The 25161-nt window shown below is 34.0% G+C and overlaps 2 protein-coding genes across 3 annotated transcripts in view; one reads left to right on the plus strand and one right to left on the minus strand.

Moving 5' to 3' along the window:
* The window catches only part of LOC142345961 (uncharacterized), a 51731-nt gene extending 34116 nt beyond the window's left edge, over positions 1–17615 (minus strand). The window contains exons 1-4 of one of the 2 annotated variants that reach the window (XM_075398427.1): positions 17175–17615; positions 10793–11639; positions 9068–9714; positions 7722–7823 (exon numbers count right to left, since the gene is read on the minus strand). In XM_075398427.1, the coding sequence (XP_075254542.1) occupies positions 7789–7823; positions 9068–9714; positions 10793–11639; positions 17175–17508 (1863 nt within the window). In that variant the 5' untranslated portion in view covers positions 17509–17615 and the 3' untranslated portion in view covers positions 7722–7788. Of the gene's footprint in view, positions 1–7721; positions 7824–9067; positions 9715–10792; positions 11640–17174 lie in introns of those variants that run through there. The other variant, XM_075398426.1, reaches the window with a different exon arrangement.
* The window catches only part of LOC142345962 (serine/threonine-protein kinase PAK 2-like), a 167178-nt gene that overhangs the window by 127010 nt on the left and 15007 nt on the right, over positions 1–25161 (plus strand). The window lies entirely within an intron of this gene.

A 25161-nucleotide genomic window follows, 5' to 3' on the forward strand; every position in this document is an offset into this window, starting at 1 on the left:
AGTTTTGTTTAATCGCGTTCATGGAGACTATTAAGGCGTAGGGCCCTAACAGAACTTAAAGTTGTTGCAAATAGTTGTTGCAAAAAGTTGTTGCAAAACTTAAATAGTTGTTGCAAATTTTGTTCAAGAGCAATTAAAATTTGCTGCGACATCACTATTAGAATCACCCTTATAGAATTAATAAAAAATTAGACCAAGAAAAAATTAAATGACGTAATCAAGTATCAACATCTGACTCGGACAATTTTTTTTGTCTGTCAGATCATTTCTAAAGACATCAGAAATAATTTATTTAATTAAATTTTTGACTGAAAAAGCATCAGCTCTGGGGATTTGCTACTAACTGGACAAATTCGACTATTATTTTCGATTGACAAATCTCAAGCCAGGCCTAGGTACAGCCTTATGGAAAGACAAAGCTCAACCAAAATGTATATTTTGTATCGAAATATTCAACTGGTTTCGTAGTTTTTGCCTTCAGTAGCGTTTCCACCACTGGTTTTTAAAAAGTGTTAGCGAGTTATTCAGTTTTTGCAGAAGTTGGATGTATTTTTGCTGTCGTACCTTATAATCTCATTAACTCATCATGGACCAATTTATTCGATTGCTATTGAGGGATAAATAATTAGTCGCTCATAGCAATCATTTATAGATTATACGTCTTGACATCTTTCTTTCAAAAACTGAAAAAAGAGTTATAGTTTTAAATGTTTTTGTTCTTTTTCTTGTGGCGGTATCGCTTGGCCTTAAAAACAGCAGTTCTTATTGGGATTCTAGTGCGGCGCACTTTAGATCTTTTAATACGCTTCACTAAGTTTTTCCTTAACTGAGGTACCGTTTGTTTTCAAAATAACTAAGCAAACTTTTGAAATATGTCTTCCTCTCTTGCTTGTATGCACTGAATTTGAAAAATATTCTGAGTTCTGCCAATTCCCTCAGTTTTTTGCCTCTTCTGTTTTGCTAATAATTAAATCATTTTTCCTCTAATCCACTATAACGACAAATTTGTTATTTTTTAAGCCGAATAAAATAAAAACTCCGTCTCAGATTTAAACAATGACACTTGGACTGTTTTTCGCAGTTCAAAAAACTGTGAAAATGGGTTGTTTGTCCCCCAAAATAAAATCAATTAGAAGTAAAGATACTAAAAAAGAGTAGGGGTTACAATCAATATATCGTCTATGAATTTTCTTCTTTAATCTTTGAAACTTTTCAACTTTCAAAAGTAATGCGAAGTTATCGCAAGTATTGAAATTCTTTTCATCGTCGGAAAGGAAAGCTGTAATAAGAAAAGTTGAGCGCACCCGTTTCCGCTAAATTTTTTTTTTGACTTATTATATGTGTTTCCTTGGTGCCACAGGTACACACGAACTTTTATTGTTCTCAGGAAGTAGGTTACTATACTTTCCACTACTTAAACAATTTCAGTGAAACCGTTTGTACTGATATGTATCCATTTTTTTAATTTGCTCACATTATCAGACAATTGTGTAGGTTGAAACTAAAATTAGTCAACAATTTGTTAAACTTGCGACGTAACAGTCAGTGAATTCTTCACAGTTCATCCAATTCGTCCCATCAGCTTTTCGCACTAAAACTAATTTATCTAAAGATAAAACATAGCTGGCAGATTGCCAGAAAATAGCCGCAATAGTTTCGAAGATCTGCAGTCTAAAAAAACAGTAAAAAAGACAGACCAAAAAAGTTAGTTTTTTATTTCTATTAGATTAGGAGTCTGTAATGGTTTTTGCTTCCACTATTAGCTGCTTTCAATTGACCTTCATTTAGAGTGACACACATTTACTTGATCTTATCTCTTTGAACTAAAGTAATTAGAAGTGAATTTCAAAGTGAGGAAGTCATTTTTGAGAGTGAGGTAAGTCACGTGTCACCAAAATTTTAATCACGCGATTGCACAAAAAAACTAGCTCCACTAAGAGCAAAAAATCATGTCACGTACGCACTTCGGTTGAATTTGTATGAAGGATTGAACAAAAAGAGGTTGTGACGTCATATGGTCGTTACAAAAATCTTGATGTTTTTGTCGACAAAAATTTGTTTCAAACAAAAAAATAGGCCTAGAATGAGCTAGGAATGGATTGGGAAAACTATTTAGACAAAAATTTGATCCAAAAAATTAAAAACATTAAAAACCAAAGTGAAACTGCCGCATGTGAACAAAAAACCACTAGCGAAAAAGCAAAAATTTGTTCAAATACCAAATTCTCTTTCTACTATAAAATTAGAGCGAAAAATTTCGCGCCGCAAAACCACTCGCTTTTTCGCTCTATTTCCTGTTTTGGCGTGACCAAAATCACTACCCCAATTGGACTTCGAAATTAATGAAAATGTGTGAACAGATCTTAAAAAAAAGACAGCGCCCCAAAACAATTCCAATTCTTTGGATCGTAAAAATCCAAGATAAGGCCAATAATAGCGCCAGTTATCGCTGTGCGGCTACTAATAAACAAAATAAGTTTAGGGTAATAAAATATCATCGTCTTACTGAATTTCAGGCCAGGCCGCATTTACTGCATAAATTATGTGTAAACTGGGCATATGCGATGTTCCGTACCTCGAGTGTTGAAAAAATTGGGTGCGCTCATGGCCGTAAATAAAATATGAATGACTCAAAACTTTCCTCTAATCATTTTGACATACCTTTTTTTGTAGGGGACTTATTTTTTACAGATATCTCGTTCTGCTTTGCTTGCTCTGCTAATTCGTTCAACTGTTTTGCTCTCAATTCGACTTCAGTCTGAGATTTCAATTTCTCCAGCTCTTCTTGAAGCTTTTTGTTTTGATTAGCAAAGTCATTAGATATCCGTTTCTTCTCCTCTTCAAATGTCTTGCTTTTAGCTTCGTAGGCGGCTTCCAGTTTCTGCTTTTCTTTATCATGTGTGTTTTTCAAAGCTTGTTGCTGCTTTTCAAGAGTGCCAATTTGCTGGCGAAGTTTCTGGTCAGTTTCACCTTGCTGTTGAAATTTCGTCATAACTGTCCCAGGCTGTTCTTTAGACTCTTCAATTGGTTCTCAAAGAAAACTTGTCTGGCATCACTTTCTACAGCCTTATGGAAAGACAATTCTAGACCAAAATCTATTTTTTGTATCGAATTATTCAACCGGTTTCGTAAATTTTGCTTTCGGTAGCGTTTACACCAATGGTTTTCAAAAAGTATTAGCGAGTTTTTCAGTTGTTGCAGAAGTTGAATGTATTTTTGCTGTCGTACCTTATAATCTCATTAACTCATCATGGACAATTTAATCGATTGCTATTGAGGGATCAATAAATAGTCGCTCATAGCAGTCATTTATAGGCTATACGTCTTCACACCTTTCTCTCAGAAACTGAAAAAAGTTATAGTTTTAAATGTTTTTGTTTTTTTCTTGTGGCAGCATCGCTAGGCCTTAAAAACAGCAGTTCTTATTGGGATTCTAGTGCGGAGCAATTTAGATTTTTGAATAAGCCTCGCTAAGTTTTTCCTTAACTGAGGTACCGTTTTTTTGAAAAAACTTAGCAAATTTTTGAAATATATCTTCCTCTTTTGCTTGTATGCACTGACATTGAAAAATATTCTGAGTTTTGCCAATTTCTTCAGTTTTTTGCCAACTCTTTTTTTTGCTTTGTCTGACATGGATTCCCACTAGTTGATTTTGTTTCGTACCTCGTAAAACTCTAAAGCTTCGGGAAAACATTTATATTTTAAGGTTTTTTTAGTTTTGTTACCTGTAGTAGTGATGTTCCTGTTATAAATTTAATTATTAACTCTTTAGTTAGTTCAATTCCTTTGGTTGTAATTCAGAATTGTTGCTGTTTTTTTATTGTGTGAAAGATTTGCGTAAAAATTGCGTTTGTATAATTTTTTATAGGAGTTTGACAAAAGTATTGCAATTTAATTACAACTGAAGTAGCCTAAGTTTAGATTGTGCACGTCTCCATTCACAAACAACACAAGCAAAGTTGAAATTAAATCAATTAGAAGTAAAAATACTAAAAAAGAGTAGGGGTTTCAATCAATATATCGTCTACGGATTTTTTCCTTAAATCTTTGAAACTTTTCAACTATCAAAATTAATGCAATGTTATCGCAAGTATTGAAATTCTTTTCATCGTCGGAAAGGAAAGCTGTAATAAGAAAAGTTGAGTGCACCCGTTTCCGCTAAAACGTTTTTTTGACTTATTAGATGTGAGTTTCCTTGGTGCCACAGGTACACACGAACTTTTATTGTTCTCAGGAAGTAGGTTACTATACTTTCCACCTCCACTTAAACAATTTCAGTGAAACCGTTTGTACTGATATGTATCCATGTTTTTCATTTGCTCACGAAATTGAAAAAATTATCAGACAATTGTGTAGGTTGAAACTAAAATTAGTCAGCAATTTGTTAAACTTGCGACGTAACAGTCAGTGAATTCTTCACAGTTCATCCAATTCGTCTCATCAGCTTTTCTTTTGCTTTTCGCTCTAAAACTAATTTATCTGAAGATAAAACATAGCTGACAGATTGCCAGAAAATAGCCGCCACAGTTTCGTAGATCTGCAGTCTAAAAAAAACAGTAAAAAAGACAGACCAAAAAAATTAGTTTTCTATTTCTATTAGATTAGGAGTCTGTAAAGGTTTTTGCTGCCACTATTAGCCGCTCTCAATTGACCTTCATTTAGAGTGACACACATTTACTTGATCTTATCTCTTTGAACTAAAGTAATTAGAAGTGAATATCAAAGTGAGGAAGTCATTTTTGAGAGTGTGGTAACTCACGTGTCACCAAAATTTTAATCACACGATTGCACAAAAAAACTAGCTCCACTAAGAGCAAAAAATGACGTCACGTACGCACTTCGAATGAAAATGTATGAAAGAATGAACAAAAAGAGGTTGTGACGTCATATGGTCGTAACAAAAATCTTGACGACGAAATAAAAAAAACATAGCAGGACAAGTACTGGCGTATAATTCAAAGAATAATCATTGACTCAACAAAAAAAGACCTAGAAAAGACTATGAATGATTTGGAAAACAATTTCTTAGAAAATCAGACAAAAAACAAAATCAATGTCAAAATGCCGCATGTGAGCAAAAAACCACTAGCCGGAAAGGGAAATTTGTTTCAAACAAAAAAATAGGCCTAGAATGAACTAGGAATGGATTTAGAAAACTATTGAGACAAAAATTTGATGCAAAAAAATAAAAACAGCAAAAATCAAAGTGAAATTGCCGCAGGTGAACAAAAAACCACTAGCGAAAAAGCGAATTTTTGTTTGAAATACCATATTCTCTTTCTACTTTAAAATTAGAGCGAAAAATTTCACGTCGCAAAACCACTCGCTTTTTTGCTCCATTTCCTGTTTCGGCGTGAGCAAAATCACTACCCCAATTGGACTTCGAAATTCATGAAAATGTGTGAACAGATCTTAAAAAAAAGACAGCGCCCCAATACAATTCCAATTCTTTGGATCGTAAAAATCCAAGATAAGGCCAATAATAGGGCCAGTTATCGCTGTGCGGCTACTAATAAACAAAATAAGTTTAGGGTAATAAAATATCATCGTCTAACTGAAATTCAGGCCAGGCCGCATTTACTGCATAAATTATGTGTAAATTGGGCATATGCGATGTTCCTTACCTCGAGTGTTGAAAAAATTGGGTGAGCTCATGGCCGTAAATAAAATATGAATGACTCAAAACTTTCCTCTAATCATTTTGACATACCTTTTTTGTAGGGGACTTATTTTTTACAGATATCTCGTTCTGCTTTGCTCGCTCTGCTAATTCGTTCAACTGTTTTGCTCTCAATTCGACTTCAGTCTGAGATTTCAATTTCTCCAGCTCTTCTTGAAGCTTTTTGTTTTGTTTCAGTTTCTGCTTTTCTTTAAGTGTGTTTTCAAAGCTTGTTGCTGCTTTTCAAGAGTGCCAATTTGCTGGCGAAGTTTCTGATCAGTTTCACCTTGCTGTTGAAATTTCCTCATAACTGTCCCTTGCTGTTCCCTAGACACTTCAATTGGTTCTCAAAGAAAACTTGTCTGGCATCATTTTCTACAGCTTTATGGAAAGACAATTCTAGACCAAAATTTATTTTTTGTATCGAATTATTCAACTGGTTTCGCAGTTTTTGCTTTCGGTAGCGTTTACACCAATGGTTTTCAAAAAGTATTATCAAATTTTTGAGTTTTTACAGAAGTTGAATGCATTTTTGCTGTCGTACCTTATAATCTCATTAACTCATCATGGACAGTTAATTCGATTGCTATTGAGGGATCAATAATTAGTCGCTCATAGCAGTCATTTATAGGCTATACGTCTTCACACCTTTCTTTCAAAAACTGAAAAAAGAGTTTTAAATGTTTTTCTTCTTTTTCTTGTGGCAGCATCGCTATGCCTTAAAAACAGCAGTTCATATTGAGATTCTAGTGCGGCGCACTTTAGATTTTTGAATAAGCTTCATTAAGTATTTCCTTAACTGAGGTACCGTTTGTTTTCGAAATAACTTAGCAAATCTTTGAAATATGTCTTCCGCTTTTGCTTGTATGCACTGACTTTGAAAAATATTCTGCGTTTTGCCAATTTCTTCAGATTTTTGCCCACTCTTTTTTGCTTTGTCTGACATGGATTCCCAATAGTTGATTTTGTTTCGTACCCCGTAAAACTCTAAAGCTTCGGGAAAAAATTTATATTTTAAGGTTTTTTTAGTTTTGTTACCTGTAGTAGTTTGATGTTCCTGTTATAATTTTAATCATCAGTTCTTTAGTTAGTTCAATTACTTTGGTTGTAATTCAGAGTTGTTGCTGCTTTTTTATTGTGTGCAAGACTTGCTTAAAAGTTGCGTTTGTATAATATTTTTAATAGCAATTTGACAAAAGTATTGCAATTTAATTACAACTGAAAGTATCCCACGTTACGATTGTGCAAGTGTCCAATCTCAAAGAACACAAACAAAGTTGAAATTAAAACGTCCAATTGAATTCAATTTCCAGCGCAATGCTTGCACATTGAATTCTTGAATAAGAAAAATAAGCAGCTCTTGCTGCTTTGATTTTTGTTATTTTATCATGTCAATATCAGCACATTAGTACATATTTGTGATCCAAAATTAAGAGCCGATGACGTAGATAGTAAGCTTCTATATCCTGGCCTAATCCCATTAAAACGAAGAGGCTAATAGCCTCTTCTGTTTTGCTAATAATTAAATCCTTTTTCCTCTAATCCACAATAATGACACATTTGTTATTTTGAAGCCGAATAAAATAAAACCTCCGCCTTAGATTTAAACAATGACACTGACAGTTTTTCACAGTTCAAAAAACTGTAAAAATGGGTTGTTTGTCTCCAAAAAAAATTAATTGGAAGTAAAGATACGAAAAAAGAGTAGGGGTTACAATTAATATTTCGTCTAAGGATTTTTTTCTTAAATCTTTTGAAATTTTTCAACTTTTAAAGTAATGCAATGTTATTGCGAGTATTGAAATTCTTTTCATCGTCGGAAATGAAAGATGTAATAAGAAAAATTGAGTCCACCCGTTTCCGCAAAAAAATTTTTTTGACTTATTAGATCTGAGTTTCCTTGGTACCACAGGTACACACGAATTTTTATTGTTCTCACAAAGTAGGTTATTATACTTTCCACCTCCACTTAAACAATTTCAGTGAAACCGTTTGTGCTGATATGTATCCATTTTTTTAAATTTTTTCACGAAATTGAAAAAATTATCAGACAATTGTGTATGTTGAAATTAAAATTAGTCATCAATTTGCTATGCTTGCGACGTAACAGTCAATGAATTCTTCACAGTTCATCCAATTCGTCTCTTCAGCTTTTCTTTTCGCTCTAAAACTAATTTATCTGAAGATAAAACATAGCTGGCAGATTGCCATAAAATAGCCGCAATAGTTTGGTAGGTCTGCAGTCTGAAAAAAACAGTAAAAAAGACAGACACAAAAATTAGTCTTTTATTCCTATTAGATTAGGAATCTGTAATAGTTTTTGCTGCCACTATTAGCCGCTCTCAAATGACCTTCATTTAGAGTGACACACATTAGCTTGATCTCATCTCTTTGAACTAAAGTAAATAGAACTCAATTTCAAAGTGAGGAGGTCATTTTTGAGAGTGAGGTAAGTCACGTGTCACCAAAATTTTAATCACGCGATTGCACAAAAAAACTAGCTCCACTAAGAGCAAAAAATCATGTCACGTACGCACTTCGGTTGAATTTGTATGAAGGATTGAACAAAAAGAGGTTGTGATGTCATATGGTCGTAACAAAAATCTTGACGACGAAATAAAAACATAGCAGGACAAAACCTGGCGTATAATTCAAAGAATAATCATTGACTAAACAAAAAAAGACCTAGAAAAGACTATGAATGATTTGGGAAAACCGTTTCTTAGAAAATCAGATAAAAAAACAGAAAATCAATGTCAAAATGCCGCATGTGAGCAAAAAACCACTAGCGGGAAAAGGAAATTTGTTTCAAACAAAAAATATGCCTAGAATGAACTAGGGATGGATTGGGAAAACTATTAAGACAAAAAATGGATCCGAAAAATTTAAAACAGTAAAAATCAAAGTGAAATTGCCGCATATGAACAAAAAACCACTAGCGAAAAAGCGAATTTTTGTTCAAATACCATATTCTCTTTCTACTTTAAAATTAGAGTGAAAAATTTCACGCCGCAAAACCACTCGCTTTTTCGCTCCATTTCCTGTTTCGGCGTGACCAAAATCACTACCCCAATTGGACTTCGAAATTCATGAAAATGTGTGAACAGATCTTAAAAAAAAGACAGCGCCCCAATACAATTCCAATTCTTTGGATCGTAAAAATCCAAGATAAGGCCAATAATAGCGCCAGTTATCGCTGTGCGGCTACTAATAAACAAAATAAGTTTAGGGTAATAAAATATCATCGCCTAACTGAAATTCAGGCCAGGCCGCATTTACTGCATAAATTATGTGTAAATTGGGCATATGCGATGTTCTTTACCTCGAGTGTTGAAAAAATTGGGTGCGCTCATGGCCGTAAATAAAATATGAATGACTCAAAACTTTCCTCTAATCATTTTGACATACCTTTTTTTGTAGGGGACTTATTTTTTACAGATATCTCGTTCTGCTTTGCTCGCTCTGCTAATTCGTTCAACTGTTTTGCTCTCAATTCGACTTCAGTCTGAGATTTCAATTTCTCCAGCTCTTCTTGAAGCTTTTTGTTTTGATTAGCAAAGTCATTAGATATCCGTTTCTTCTCCTCTTCAAATGTCTTGCTTCTAGCTTCGTAGTCGGCTTCCAGTTTCTGCTTTTCTTTATCGTGAGTATTTTTCAAAGCTTGTTGCTGCTTCTCAAGAGTGTCAATTTGTTGGCGAAGTTTGTGATCAGTTTCGCCTTGTTGTTGAAATTTCCTCATCAATGTCTCTTGCTGTTCTCGTAGACTTTTCAGTTGGTTCTCAAAGAAAACTTGTCTGGCATCACTTTCTTTCTTCATCGCGTGTTTCATTTCGTCCTGTTCTTGATCTTTCTGGTTGAGTTTGAGGTCAAGTTTTAATTTTAAATCCGATTCTTTTTGCTGATAATTTGACTCGAATTCTTTCTTTTGAGACATGAGGACAGCTAGCTGTTCTAGATGCCTTTTTTCCATTTCTTGTCGTTCTTTCAGCCTTTCTTTTCTGTCTTCCTCTCTCTGGCGCTCAAACTCCTGTTTCATAAGAATGCGGTCTTTTTCTCTGAAAAAGTACCCAAAAAACGTAAACATTTCAAACAGTTTGAACATTTAAAACGGAATAAATACAAGATAACTCCCTACAATATGGGCAAATAACATAACATCTATACCATAGAGGCAAAACAATTGCCAAAATACCAAAAATTATGTGAAAATAAAAAATACCCGGCAGATTGCCGGAAAATAGCCGCTGTTGATTCCCATAACCACGAGTGTGATTGAAAGAGAAAAAGTCATTAAAAAATAATTTTTGTAGAAAAACAATTTTAAGGTGCAAGCTATTTTGATGTCATTTTGTTGTTGAACATACTCTTGATACAGGAGCTAGTATCAATGCCAATAAGCATTAGAGATGGTTACTAAAACGTATCAGAAAAAAGTTCGAGTAACGGGAATCAAATACTGGGCTTTATGGGTTTATCCCGTTTCCATTTCTGATTTTGTTTTTGACTTTTCATTTTGAATTGCTTGGCTGCGCAACTGATGTCTAAAAACATTTTTAGCAGAATGAGAGAAGAGTGAAACTCGCCTAGAGAAGTCAAAAAGACTTCAAATAAAAATATTGAACAAGCTGTGAACTCAGGTAAAGCGAAAAAGTTTTATTCGACGAAGTAAAAATGCATAACAGGTCAAGTCCTGGCGTAAAATTCAAAGAAATTTTTTTAAAAAAACAAAACTAGTCCTAGAAGGGACTATGAGTGAATTGGGAAAACCTTTCCCGAAAAAAATCAGATCAAAAATTTTTAAAAAATTAAGGTCAAAATGCCGCATGTGATTAAAAAACAACTAGCGAGAATTAGAAATTTGATTTAAACAAAAAACTAGGCCTAGAACAAACTATAAATGGATTGGAAGAACCATTTAGAAAAAAATCGATCCAAATAGTCGAAAAAAACAGTAAAATCAAAGTGAAATTGCCGCATGTGAACAAAAAATCACTAGCGAGAAAGCGAATTTTTGTTCAAACACCGTTTTGTCACTGCGGTGGCTATTAATTATTCAATTTTTGCGTTACATTAGTGTTGCTAGTGCTTTGTCCTCAAAATGATAAGTTAAAATTAAAAGGCTGAAAAGTCTACCTTTCTTCCTTGTCTTGCTCCCTCTGTTTTTGAGCCTCCAGCAGCTGTGTTTGTTGATCGGCAATCATCTTTTTCAGTTTGGCGTGTTCTGTTTCTACATTTTGAACCGAAACAGTCTCCAACCGGGGTGCCTTTTTCAACATATCCCACAATGTTGAAAGGGAATTATCGAAACACTTTTTTTCTTCGTGGACATCAACTCGATACCAAGCGTCAGTCAGCAGATATTTGAGCCCATTTCCGTTTGGAAATCTTTTTTCTACACTTTTGAGGTAGTTTTTGGCCATTTCTGTATCTGTCATCTTATTACTTCTTGCCCTACGGGCCACATTGCTTTCGTCCATTGGCAAACGAGAAAATATGACAACGACTTGTTTCCAAAATTGATCACCAAACATTTCCTCAAAAATTCTGATCATTCCGACCAATGAGCCGTCAAGACGCGGGTTTTGCCCATTGACCACAATTGCGAAAAGGTTCACATAATCACATTTCGCTCTCAACTTGATGACCAAGTCTGAAATGACACCAGCGTCCTCGTCATTGTCTGGATCACTGAAGCCAATCGTATCAATTAAACTGATAGGCCGTTCTCTGTCTCCGTTAAACAGAATGTTGCCAAATTGGGTTGTTTTCGTGCAAGACTCAGCTGCACTTGATACCGGAAACCAATCAGACTCGGGGTCTAGTCCAGCTATTACGTTACAAAGGGTACTTTTGCCCGTGCCCGTTTTTCCGATCACCAAAAGTTTCTTCCGTCCATTTGCGCTTACATTGTCGACGAGCTCGAAACCTTTCGGCCCTCTTTTTAAAGTCTCCCAATCTCGACGAGCTGATGATTCAGGCTCTGAAAAAACAATTTTCCATTGAATCAATCACAATTCCCGTGTCAATGTTTGGCGGTGCATTTTCGCAAGAAATGCGGTGAAAAAAATTCCACCACGTGTTTTCTACATCTTTTTGCGTTGAATGCGGTGAATCGCGGTGAATTGTTTATTTTTACTGCGGTTTCGTTAATCTTACAAAAGACACGTCCATAGACGGTTTCGAACCTCTTAAGTACTGCTTGTCTTCAAATTTTTAATTCACTGCGGCAACCGTCACGTAAGTCTGCGATATTTCTTGTGATTTTAAGTAAACGATGGAAAACAAATGTGAATCTTTGTAAGCAATGCGATGAAATTATTTTTTTCACCGCTTTGACCGCAATCATCGCATTTCTTTAAAAATTTCACCGCATTCACCCCATTTCTTCACCCAACAACCCCGATCCGGTTTTGAGGTTATTTACATTATTCATCATTTTTCGTGAGTCTTTTTTATGATGCAATAATTAGAAGTACAGCCGCAATATATTTTCATCGCAGCACAGTGAATGCCTTGCTGTTCTTTTGTGAACTACAGAAAAATTGTAAAAACATTTTTCCCTAAAATGAATCGGATAAGCACCGAATAATAGAAATCTCACAGTTCATTTTTGTTACTAAAAAGCAAGATAGTCATCAATTACGCGCAGTCGACGTCACAATTTTTCAATAATTTAGAAGTTTTGGTTTGCGAAAGATCAACTAGTTGTCTCCAATAACCGAAATAAAAAGTCTAAACTTTGAATTAGACTAGTAAAAAAACCGGAATGAAAAAAATTAAAAAAGAGATTTGCTGTATTATATTTTTTTAGCAGTTATATGCTTGCGTATATTTATATTTTTGAATTAGGAAGTGGAGCTGAAAAAATTATGAAATCATAAACTTCGAAAAGTTTCATTTTTCGAGAAATCAGTGTTGATTCTCATATTTTTAAATGAAAGATGATGCCGATTAACTTATGATGTTAACTGAGACAAAATGAGCTTATATTTAGTGGAACGTTTCTTTGAAAAACAGTTTAGAGATTTTGGAAGGAAGTGCGACTCTGGATTTATATTTTTCGATTTTTATCGTGACAAATCTAGATTTCTATCGTTTTGCACAGAAATGCTTTTTTTCTCAAAATTTTTTAACGTTCCTAATCAGCGTGTAAAATACTGCGCATCGATAAAAAATAAACGACAACAGATGTTAGAGAAAATTTTGTGTCAAAAGAGATAATTAATCAATTAGGAGTCCAAATTTACCTTCACTGAAAAAATTTAATAAAAATTAAAAGTAAAGTCCTTTTTAATTCTGAAAGGCCGCATCGTAAAAACTCAAAAATATATTTATGTTTAAGGCAGTGCAGCTGCATCTAAATATTTAGAAACTTGCTTAAAGATAAACTGAAGAATAAATTGTTTTTATCATGGCTCTGAAAAACAGTCAGTTCTCGTTTTTTTTTAATTTGTTGCAACTTGCTCTTATCGAGCATTATTTGAGAAGAAGGTTGTTCGAATCAGCTCTTGTAAATGCAAATAATTTTACACAGGTTGATTAAAGTGAGTTAAAATTTGTTTGAGGACCATAAACGCATATTTCGTGTACTTATTTTAAAACGAAATAGGACGCAATAAGGAAACAAACAGGCCTGATTGTTGATTTCATAAAAGTGCATTTTTAGTGAATTTTGTTCAAAAAATGCCTTAACTACAAAGTAGCCCAACAAATAATTTGAATAATTGAATTCTTCAAGATATAACTGGCCTAAAAAACAACTGTCTCATTGACTGTTACACTAATAGAATACTCTGTGAGAACAAAAGAGACATGGTACCAAATATAAAAACTCATGCTGATTATAAACATGCTGATTTAAAAAACAAAAACTGATACATAATCAAAAAGGTTGAGACAATCTATAAACAACCTTACTTTTTCTCAACAGTTTCGCAACAGTTCTCTTGATTAAGGCCTTTATGTTATCTAACCTAAGCACTATTTTTTTGGATTTTAAATAAAACAAATGAATGAATTTGAACAATGTCGCTCAACTGAATCTCACATTCTGCTTATGTTATTTTTTGAAGCATCTTGTTCATCTGCGTATTTTTATTTGAAAACAAAACTTGAACAAGCTGTTGAGCCAAAATTTAAAGATTAGATGAATTTAACGGATGATTTATTATTAGGACGATTTTATTAGTCTGCAAGAGCTCTTCAAATCATATTATCATGAAGATTATCCATTAAGTGCAATTAATGGCAAAAAATCACTACATTGACAGTCAGAAAAATATTAAACACAGAAGAAAACGCATTAATAGGTATAAAAAAAGACTATCTTGATCAGAACCGACGTTGTTGAAAATCTTATGAAAGGCACAAAAAGCAAGCATAATAGTTCTGAACACAGCAAATTTTCTGAGAACGGTCAAATTCTTGCTGCCTTCAGCAAAAAAGTATAAAGAAACTGAATTTGAAAAAGAACAGCAACAATGCTGGTAATATTTTTTGTTCGGTTGCAATGAGCAAAAATATGCTATAGGGAAGCGACATAAAATTTTGACAACGGTGTCTATATATTTTTTTAACAAATTTCTGTTTAATGTTGTTCCTGGTGAAAGTTGTACTTTGTGACTAAAAACTAATATTAGGTGCCAAAAAGTTATATTTTACGATGGCTATGTAGCCGCAAATGGTATGAGTTTGGACTCCAATTCAAGAGGGTGTTGGGTAGCCATTCTGTAAACTGCAGATCATATTATCATAAAGATTATCCATTGAATGCTATTAATGGCAGAGAATCACTACTTTGACAGTCAGAAAAATATTAAATGAATGGAGGAGGATGGATGACCGATTGAGGGATACTTGATGTAATAAAACCTATAGAAAACTCAACTAAATCAATCATTGAAGTTCTTTTACTGCTTTTCATCAGACAAAATCACTGAAGCCAACAAAAACGCAATTTCATGCGAGACTTAGTTTTTTGTCAAAGTATATGAAATTATCTATGAAAGTATCGTTGTTAACTGAAAAATGTCAAAAATATTTGGAGCGGTTTTGCATATGGATTTTATAAAATGGAAGCCTTTTTATTCATGAAAATTGTTTCAATCAACAATAACTGAGCTATATATTTTATATTGTAAAAATACGTTAGTAGGAACAATTAAAGCATAAAACTGATAAGAATAAGTTAAATGTAACCAAGAGGTAGGCAAATTTTTGTTATTTTAGGCATGAGTTGAAATTTTAGTTTTTGCCGAGGAAAATACTGTGTTTTCATTAAAAGTAAAAATCTTTGGTTTTTAATCTGAGGCAAAACTATACACAAAGTTAGAACAAAAGCAACCACAATGCTCATAAGTAAATTCCTTCAACTCACAATAAGAGCTATTTTGCCTTTTTATCAGTTTTATGTTTTGATCAGGCCCTTGAGATATACGATATTGTCAGAAATTCATAGCGAAACAAGGGGGATGTTCTCAAGTGCCGTTTTTCGTTAATACAGTATAATTTGTCTCACATTATGTTTTCAAGGTGCGGGTTTAACAAATTCAATACTCTAAAGATTCCTTGTATATGCTTAAAAAGCGTTTGTTTTTTTTGAAAAAAACATTTGCTGCTAGATATGAAACAGACAGCTTCGTTTTTTCTAATTATGTTCTTTTAAAAAAACATTGGTTGCCTTTTTTGATATTTTATTTAATATTGTAATTAAAAAAGCACAACCTTTTGATGCTGACTTTAAGATTTTTGCGATCTTCTACTTTGAGTCTTCTGCATTGCCATAAGATACATTATGTGTTCACGCGAAGTTGAGTTGAATCGGACTTCAACGTCATCCAAAACCTATCTGCTTCAAGCGCTGTGTTAATTTACCGAACTACTGTTAAATCTATGGTTTTCAGACACTAATTTCATTTTTGTTCATTTCTCGTACCTAACTCCAAGTGCAGTTCAGTGCTGAGCCATTAAAATGCAATTCCTCATCAATCATAGACTGATTCATGTTACTTTTTTGACTCGTCAGACTGTCTTCAGACTGATTCTACAATGGTCAGACTTGGGCCAATCTTTTTTCAAATTTTCTACAAAAACTCTCCTCCCTAGACTTTCTTTCTTCTTTCTACGCCACCAAAACTTCAGGCGATAAAGCGAGCAAAATATATTACATGGGAGATTTGCATTTACAATTGCTCATGATTTGCACGGCACGTAGCAATATAAAATTGCTCATGAAGTTCAGTACGGCTTGTCCAAAAATGAATAAACCACATAAACTCTGAACGGATTTGATAATTTTAGGGATTGAACACCTCTCACCAGGATTGAATATTTAAGGTTTAACATATAAGACAAAGCTGTGTATGAACATAATCGGGTTTTAAGATTCAAGTATTGCCATTGCATATATACAATGACCACACTTGAATCATAAAACCTGATCAAGTTCATACCAAGCTTTGAAAAAAAACAATTCGGAAAATTAAATTATTATTGCGTTTACATTGCAATAGATTAATCCCAAGCACAGCATTTCTTCAGCTCTGCTTTTCCCCCAGATATTAAGCTTATCCCAAAGCGCTGCAATAGGAGTACTAACTCTAAATGTATTTGTTAAAAAGAAGAAATTTTGTTACGTTAACGACTCTTACCACTCAAAATGAGAACTATATTCTTCCTGATAAATAAAATTAGTAGGAAGCATATTTGTTCTCTTTTTAATTGATAAGAGTTGTTAAAGTAGCAACAATTCTACTTTGTATTACATATAAAGGGAGTTTTCCTATTGCATCGCTTTGGGAAGTTTAATACGTGGGAAAAAGCAGACCTGAGGAAATGATGTGCTTGGGATTAATCTATTGTATGTAAAAGCAAAAAAAAAATAAATTTTTTCACAAAATCTGAGTTGTCCTTGACATATATATGTTTTTGAATCGTCCAACTGCGGTATTAATTCCATGAAGTCGTTTAGTTTATGTGAAATTTTCGCGTATGACGACTAAGATTTCAAGATACCAGGATTACAAAAAAACGATGCTCGGAAATTTTGTATGTACCTGCTATTTTATACTCTGCCCTTTATGTTCAATGAGATTTCATTAACGATCTTCATTTTTTGCTCATTCTATAAACCAAACAGGATTTAGTTTGATTACTATGAATCTTAAACGACTTTGCATGTTTGGTAGGATCGTTTAAAAACTCGTTAGTTTAAAAGAATCTTCCTTTTTTAATAAATTATGTTAAGAGATAATTGATGCTAGAGACAAAATTTAAGATAAGAGCGATTTAAGTGAGTTTTTTATTGGTAAGGACGATGCCGAGAGGGCATCAAAACCAGTAGGAAAACTTATCGGAAAAAATATTCGTTGATGTCATTATTTCACAACAAGCATGCGTGATTCTAGCGTCCATTTTCATTTCACAACTTTCAGTGGACTGCATTACTACAAGTTAAGTTATTGCTTAGTATGATTAGATAGTTATTTACATTTTTTTCTAAACAAAATCATTTTACCTCGCGAAGTGGATGGTACGTTTTCATTCCACTCTCCACCAATTGTATCGAGTGGAAATGCAAGATCGTATTCCGATTTCTCCCGCAAGTCTGCTTTTTTGAAGTCTTTCTTATCAAACTTGTTTGGCAGCTGAAACCCACAATTTGCAACCAAACATTTTCCTTTCTGTAGTACTTCATCAGCACACTTTCTGTCAGAGTCGGGTCCACAGACCCTGTGCCCGCAACCCAGTTTTACTGGTTGTTTGAAGGGTTCGTAGCAACCACTACACCACAACTGTTTCTCAGTGGTGAAAACATGAGTTTGGTATTTAGATTGAGCGCCGCCGCCCATTTTGCACGCTGTTATTTAATAAAATAAACTAGCAAAATAAACTTTTTTGAACAGATACATTCGATCAAATAATGATTTTTTGTTCTCGGCACAAAAGTGCTCCGCAAAACGATTTTTCAAACGTGCTTCGCTATGAAAACACAGCACTTTATCTCGAATAATGTATGAAAAATCTGTATAAATTTTGTCGTTGTTGTTTTTCGGCGGCTAAAAAATGTTGCATAATAGTCATTAAAACGAAAATAATTTTTTAACGACTAATTTTGTTCACGAGTTTGTAACTATGGTGTATTAACGACTATGAAGAATATAAGTAAGCTTTAAAAGTGAGCTTTACGATTTGAACGTATCGAATCTCATCAAGAATTTGAAAACAGATAATAGCCCAAAATCAGGCAATAAAAATCTGGCCCAAAATATATCTCTGCTCCACGTTATGGATGCGTGATAGAAGCGAAGGTATACAAACATCATATTTTGAAGCCTATAATAACTAGATGTCTGAGACGTTGAACAGCAAATTTGAAAAGCTTCTTTAAAATAAACAAATTTATCTGATAAATCGAACCACGGACTCAAAAATTAGACCATTAAAAATATTAGCATTCTATGTTTTAAAGGCGGTTGATTAAGTAGCACATATAATAGCATTGCATAGCTTGCACAGCTTCAAAGTGGGAAAAAAGGAAAAAATAATCAGAACAGAATCAGTTATAACAGAATCAATTGTACTGATTCCAACGTATGTTTTGAAAATTTAAAAGACCCGGAGAACCCTTACAAGATCCCAAAATTATTGCTTCGAAAATAATGTTTCAGCAGAAATCACATAAAACCATTAGCCCTAAGTCTTCTTATATTGAATCATGAACGGAAAACATGGGAGCCAACTTTTTGAAAAATATGTACCATGATTCGCTTCAGTCTCAAGTTTCGGGGCTATTGCGGACACAAAAATTTTTGGATTTTTTCCGCTAGCTCCCCCCACTCCTATATAGCCGAAATTTATGTATAAAATATTTGTATGAAATTTATTTATGAAATTTATGTATGAAAATTATGAAAACCTATAGTCACCGCCCAAAAATTAATGTTTTGCACCCTTCTGAAAAGGTTATTTAATTCTCTTAATATCGTTCCTGGTATAATACATCAACAACCATATATGCAACAATTTTCAAAAAAATTATAGTATTACACCCCTTTACACAGCTCGTAATTATTAAAAATGCAATAGGAACAGGTTTTTGGTTGATGTTTACATTATATGCAGTGACTTAATGCTATGCACATATTATTTTCAAACTTCCGCTCTAATAGTTTTTTTCTAAAAGTTCTAAGTTTTCCAATTCTAATCAATTCATACGTATACATGCGTATATATACTCAAATGCGTACAATGTTCAAACCTATACAAATGGGGGGTGCTTAATTACTGGGGGGGGGAAGATCCAAAATTTTTCTGTAAAGTCAATTTCCATAACTGATAATTTGGGATATGGCTTCTCCAATTAGTAAACCGCAGATGGGCATTCTGAGTAACCATAAAACGGCCAAAAGTACTTCAATTTAATACAGTAATAATTTCCAAGTTTGATGTTGCGATGCTTTTTTAATTTCACATATAGCCTCCTTGTGATGATTAGGAACCATAAGTAATTGGCCATGAGTAATTTATATTTATAGGGTTCTTTTCTGTTATTGCCCCCCAGCCTTATATAGCCAGTCTATTTGCACCCCCCAAATATGTTCTTTTTGGTCCTTAGAGGTCCTTCATTATAGTCATAATTAATAGTCGGTCCCGGTAGACGAATGGATGAATTTTTGTTTCCGGTTGTCAAAAAAACATTAGTAGTATAAAGCTATTCCTGCGAAAGAGAAGCGATAAAATATTAAAAGCACGACTATTTTTTGTGTGCTTACATTATAAGCAAAATTTGATTACCGTATACGTCTTACTTTCAAAACTTGGCTGCACAATTGAATTGGAAATGCCGTTTGTATATAATTGTATATGTTAGCGTATGAAATGGAACCAATATGCTATAACATGTATAAGTGGGGGGTGCAAACGGACGTGGGGTGGCAATAACAGAAAAGAGCCATTTATAGTAGTTGATACTTTTCGGTTTCAGAGATAAAGAGCTGCCAGTGCATCTCCAACAGAGCGCAATGCTAGCACTCTCCAAAATGCAATTGTTCTCAAAATGACAAAATACAGAAATCAGTGTTTATTTTTCGATACTTGAGGTATTTCGAAGAAGCGAAACTTTTGCATCGGAGGAAATCTAAACGGAGATGAAATATGACAAACTCAACGTTGACCTATTGTAGAAAACCAAAAATAATTGTTTTCGTTATCAATTTTTAGCAAAATTTCTTTTATTGTCAGAGAAAAAAAGAGTTGACTGAACTGCCTGACTATGACATCTAAACCATAATGCAGTTGTGAACGAAATATTTCCATGTGTGGCTTAGTATGAATACTGAGATATAAAAATGTTCATCTTGTACCAGGGGCCCAAAATCATCTCTTCTGGCCATTTTTTTGCTTTCCTTGAACTTAAAAATCTGCTTTGCATTTTTTAAACTTTTTGGTCAAATAAATCTTGAAAATGTTCCCATGCTTTATCCAAATTACTGTCGGCACATGACAGATGAACAAGGCAGACAAACAAAGCAGCTATATCTTGCAAAAACTATCCAAACATTTCAAATTTGATTTCGTTTTGTTTGGTTTAAGACATTCACAGAAACCTGCTAAAAACATTTAAAATTATTAAGCCTGGAACTGTGCAAGAATGAAACTATGCTATGCCAAAATGATGACTAGCCAGAAAGCTAAGATTTATCACAATCCAATTGCATGAAGTAAAATAGAGTCATGATCAAAATTGAAGTTCATGAAACTCTTTTTGGGGAATATAGTTGATTAACAGGAGTTCTGTTTCGAAATAATGAATCTCAAAACATTGGAGTTTGAACATTCCCACGAGTTGTGCGTTGTGATTTTTTACAAGAAGGAAGGAAAACAGAAAAATTAGATCAAAATTTTGAAGAGTTGCCTAAAAAGAGTCTTGCTAATTAAAGATTAAATACCCTTGCGACCCCTCATCAAAAAACTATATATTTTGAGCATCAGAGAGCTAAAAAATAGACATTTTTTAAATCGAAGTGAATCACATAAGAGGATATTACGGCCAATTTAAAAAACGCAAACCTATACAAGGTGCATTTATAGCAAACGTAACCATAAATGATATCTCCGATGCTCAAAGTTTTACGAACTTAAAATTTTTCAAAACTTGAGGAACAATTGAGCCATATGCCAGTGATTAAAATGGTTTTCCGTCTAGTTGTTCGTTCGTATCAATGATGAGTCCAAAAGTTTTATTAAAAACGATTTATTGTTTCGAAAAAATGAAGACTTCTTTGAGTTTGCGCAGATTAAATTCGAAAACTAAAGTTTTTTAAAAATGGATGCGTGAGATTTTTGTTTTTTTTTGTCGTGATAGTTGAAAGTTAATTTTTACAATCTCATGGGCTATTTTCCCCAAAAACTGAATTTTGAGGTTTAGTCTGATGTACACTTCAATAAACGGAAACCGATGTTTAACGCTCTTGTGCAACATGTCCATATTTATCAAATATTTATTTGAACAAAGAAAACTTGCTCTGGAATGAAAAAGCAGAACTCAGTTATGCAGCTCCTTCTACATAGCAATACCTTCTGGCCATAGATTTTTTAAAACAAAAGTCGGCAGTTTGTAGGAGAAGAGTTAAAAATATGTTGTCATTATGTCGTACCGTTCGTTAAATTAGTACGACTCGATATCTATCAGAAGCACAAAATTCATTTTTTAGGTATACCCAAAGTCTAAATCAAAGCTGCATTCTTATGTCAATGACAGGAATTTATGTGTTGTACAAAGCTGCTGAAGCTTTTGCTTTATATACTCTATCCTGATTGAGACTCTTGTATTACACTGACTCAAACATTTAAACTCATACACTGACTCTCTTCCATGTTTGAAAACAAAAGCATTCCACATCTGATCAAATTTGACTCAAAACAGATAAACCTGATTTCCTTTCAGCTTCTGAAATCAAATTGCTCTCAAATCTTTTTCAAATACTTCAAAGTTAGTTTTGGGTTTGCGTTTGAAATCAGTACTTGAAATAAACTTGCTAAGCGATTATTTAAATTTTTTAAATTATTTTTAGTGGGATAAAATTTTAAAACTTTAAATGTCACATCGAGCAGTAGGCAGGTGACGATGCTGGAAAATGTTTAGAGAAAATTTAACATTTCTAGGGGAAAAGCGACCATGGAACAGCCACTACGGTTTGACCAACAGTTTACACGTCTCAATCGTGCAATACTGGCTCGCGAAGGAGTTTTGGTTAATTCTCTCCTGGTTACACCCCCGACTGCAGTGACTTTGACAGCGGAACCTCTACGGAGCAGAGATAAGAAATGCACCAGCCCAATCAGGAAGGGATCTATTTACCCATAATGAACAAACAAAGATGGCATGGAAAAACAGGTGCCAAGTGATAGAACCAGTTGGCAATGAATTTGGACGAAAGACTTGTGGAAACTTCCTTTTGGAAAGTTGTCGAAGTAAGAAAAATAACAAGCGACAGAGAAGTATTGTTAATATTGCAAAAAACTAAAAAGTGGCCCCATAATGAGTGGCCCTATAGAAATACGATCTAGGCGATAAAGAATCCAGCATCTTTGGTAATGCTTTTAAAGGAAACATTCATACTACTGATGTTCAACGTGAGTGTTCAAATCAGACAATGTTATCAAATTCAGCCTTCATAGTCGTCATTAACAACTGATTGGAAATCCAAAGAAAAAGTGAATTCTTATCTGCCAGCTTCGCATCGCAATTGATAGCCCATAATCCACAACGAAATCTTTTGCACAGAAAAACTAATTTTTAGTCATTTCAGGGGACTTGACTGGCACACAGAGCACAGGAATAAAAGCCCATCACAAAGGAAGGCCTGACTGACATTGCTACGGTTTTGCACACAATTTTGCAAAAGTTTGTTAAAAACTGTTCAAACCCACCCTTAGAAAGAAAAACTAGGCTCAGTAATGTAGAGACAAACGGGAACGAACATGATGTAGACAAAGAAGTTAATCAAATTAAACCCCGATTTGATCCGGACTTAGAATCACATTACTCTCCAGATGTTGACTATTTTGCAGCAATTACAACACACGACTTATCAATTGAACAGAAATCACTAAAACTCTCAATCAAGATCAGTAGAACGAAAACAACTGTGCTGGTAGGCTCAAGCAGTGTCTGATTTATAATGAAGGAAAATTGGGCAAATGTTTGAAATGACAAACGATCAATATCAACTGACATTGCGAAAGCAAAGCAATTAAGAATTTCTCAATTGAAACAAAAAAACGGTGGCATATCACAAACACCTATTGAAAAAAAAACATTTGGATCGCGAATGCAGTTCAAATCAGAGTGGTTTCACACTTTTATTATTAGCTGTTGGAGATTCGTTTCCGCAGCTAAATCTTTCTCTTTAACAATTCAAATCTCAAAATGCAAATATCCAGATAGATCAATCAGGAACAAGGCCAATCGCCAAACAAGTAGCATCTGATTTTACCAATTGTTATTATTGTAACAAAAGACATATCCATAAAACTTGCATTCGACTCCAAAAGTTTAACAAGTCAATTTACAAAAACAAACATCAATGCCTAAAAGTGAAAATTTACTAGATTAATTTTTCTCGAACTTTTAAAAAATTTCTCCTGCGGAAGTGATTTGTATTTTAATACATCGGATTTACAAGACGCGTAGAGCCAGCAAATATTAAACCTGGAACCGACAAGAACTGGAATTTCAATATTATTTATGAACAATCAACCGTACAAGCAAGACTTTGAAACTCGCCCTTGCTCAAATTTGAAGGCTGCATCAGAAAAGAGAACCTCGCAAGATGAAAACCATAAAATTTGCTTACCTTGTTCAAATAGGCATCAAAACTGTATAGCTTAAATGATTTTCAATTATTGTTTGTTAATTTATCAATTAAGAAAAGTCATTGTTCTAACAAATCTTTAAATAGCAGATAAATGCAATCTTTTGATCAACGTTTACCCTTTACAGACGTTTTTTTACCCGAAAAACACTTTTTTATTAAATGTATTCCTCACTTGTATGTGATTAGTTGATTACATTTTTTGCCAACCGAAACAAAAGGGAAGAAGAATAACGAAGAAGAACTTATTTTTGCCACGTTTTCCCGCATTCGAGACAGAATTACATTTGTATGTAGGCAATCTGATCTCATGTCAACTCACACTCAGGACGCAAGAAATAATTAACCTTTCTGCGAACAAGATGCGAGCCCAAATGACCAAAATACAAGCAAATTAAGAAGTAATTCAACGATTCCAATCAAATCTTGCCACAAACTTATGTCCCCTAAATAGATTCGCCCGCTGCATCCAATGGCCACGCAAGTAGGTTCCTCAATTTTTACTCACTTTACTTCAAATCTAAAACAAAACAACGTCTCAAACTAAAGCTTCAGGTACCACAGGTAAATCAGTAAAATCACCGCAACAAACGAGGGGTCCCGTTTCAATCCGCCTCCATAACAGATACGAGCATGAATGCAACACGCAGTACTACCTCATTGGAGGACAGGAACATTGATCCCTCTAAAGAGCACATTTTTAAAAATAACCCTAACTAACACATCACGAAATCAATGGTTCTTAACGGAACGGACCTGCAAGAAGGCCATCTTATAAGAAACTCGGAGTTATAAAAATTGGGAAGAAAGTAAAATTGTATCATATGAGGTGAAACAGTACATCCAATCGTTCTAGAGAGGGCTACGCTTAAATTCAGGATGTTTGTTTGCAGAAGAACGAGTAAATTTTCCATATTTGATCAAATATTCGATTCTCGACTCCATCTAAATGCCCGACACAGGCAAATATGGCATGAAGTCACTATCTCAATACGCATGGCGGCAATATCTGCAAAGAGACATGTTTTATAAAGAGACTGACTGTTTACCATGTACAGAAAAGGGTAAGAAATTAATATAAGTTTTTTTTCAAAATCAAAGCAGCCACCACATAAGCACTGCTCTGAACAAAACGAAGGAAGACAGACTTACTTCAAAGGTTCAATTTTAAGCAAAAAATTCAAAGTACACAACAGGTGAAGTTTTCGAAAAATCCAGATAAAAAAGATCTGCGTATTTGAACACGGCTTGCCGAGAAATAATAGATTACATAAAACAACCTGTCTAGTATGGAGTAAAAAAATAATCTGCAAAGAACGTAAAATATAGATTCTCGATTTATTTGATGGAGGTCATAGAGTAATTGGATTTGTTGAGAATTTGATAAGATCAGTTATGAAAGGTTATCATACATGGATAACCCGTTTATGAAGTCAACTTTTCAGCATTAGCGACCATCAAATAACTCACATTCAATTGCAAAGTTCAAAACAAGAGAGTGCTAATGTTTTACAAAAATGGGCTTATGCCTGTAGATTGCATAACACCTTTAAAAATTAACATTGACAAAAATCATTAATTATAAATTAGTCCCAGAGGGCCAATACCTCGATGAAATTGGATTGT

This window comes from Convolutriloba macropyga, chromosome 9 (assembly GCF_964194025.1).
Source record: "Convolutriloba macropyga chromosome 9, txConMacr16.3, whole genome shotgun sequence".
NCBI lineage: Eukaryota > Metazoa > Xenacoelomorpha > Acoela > Convolutidae > Convolutriloba > Convolutriloba macropyga.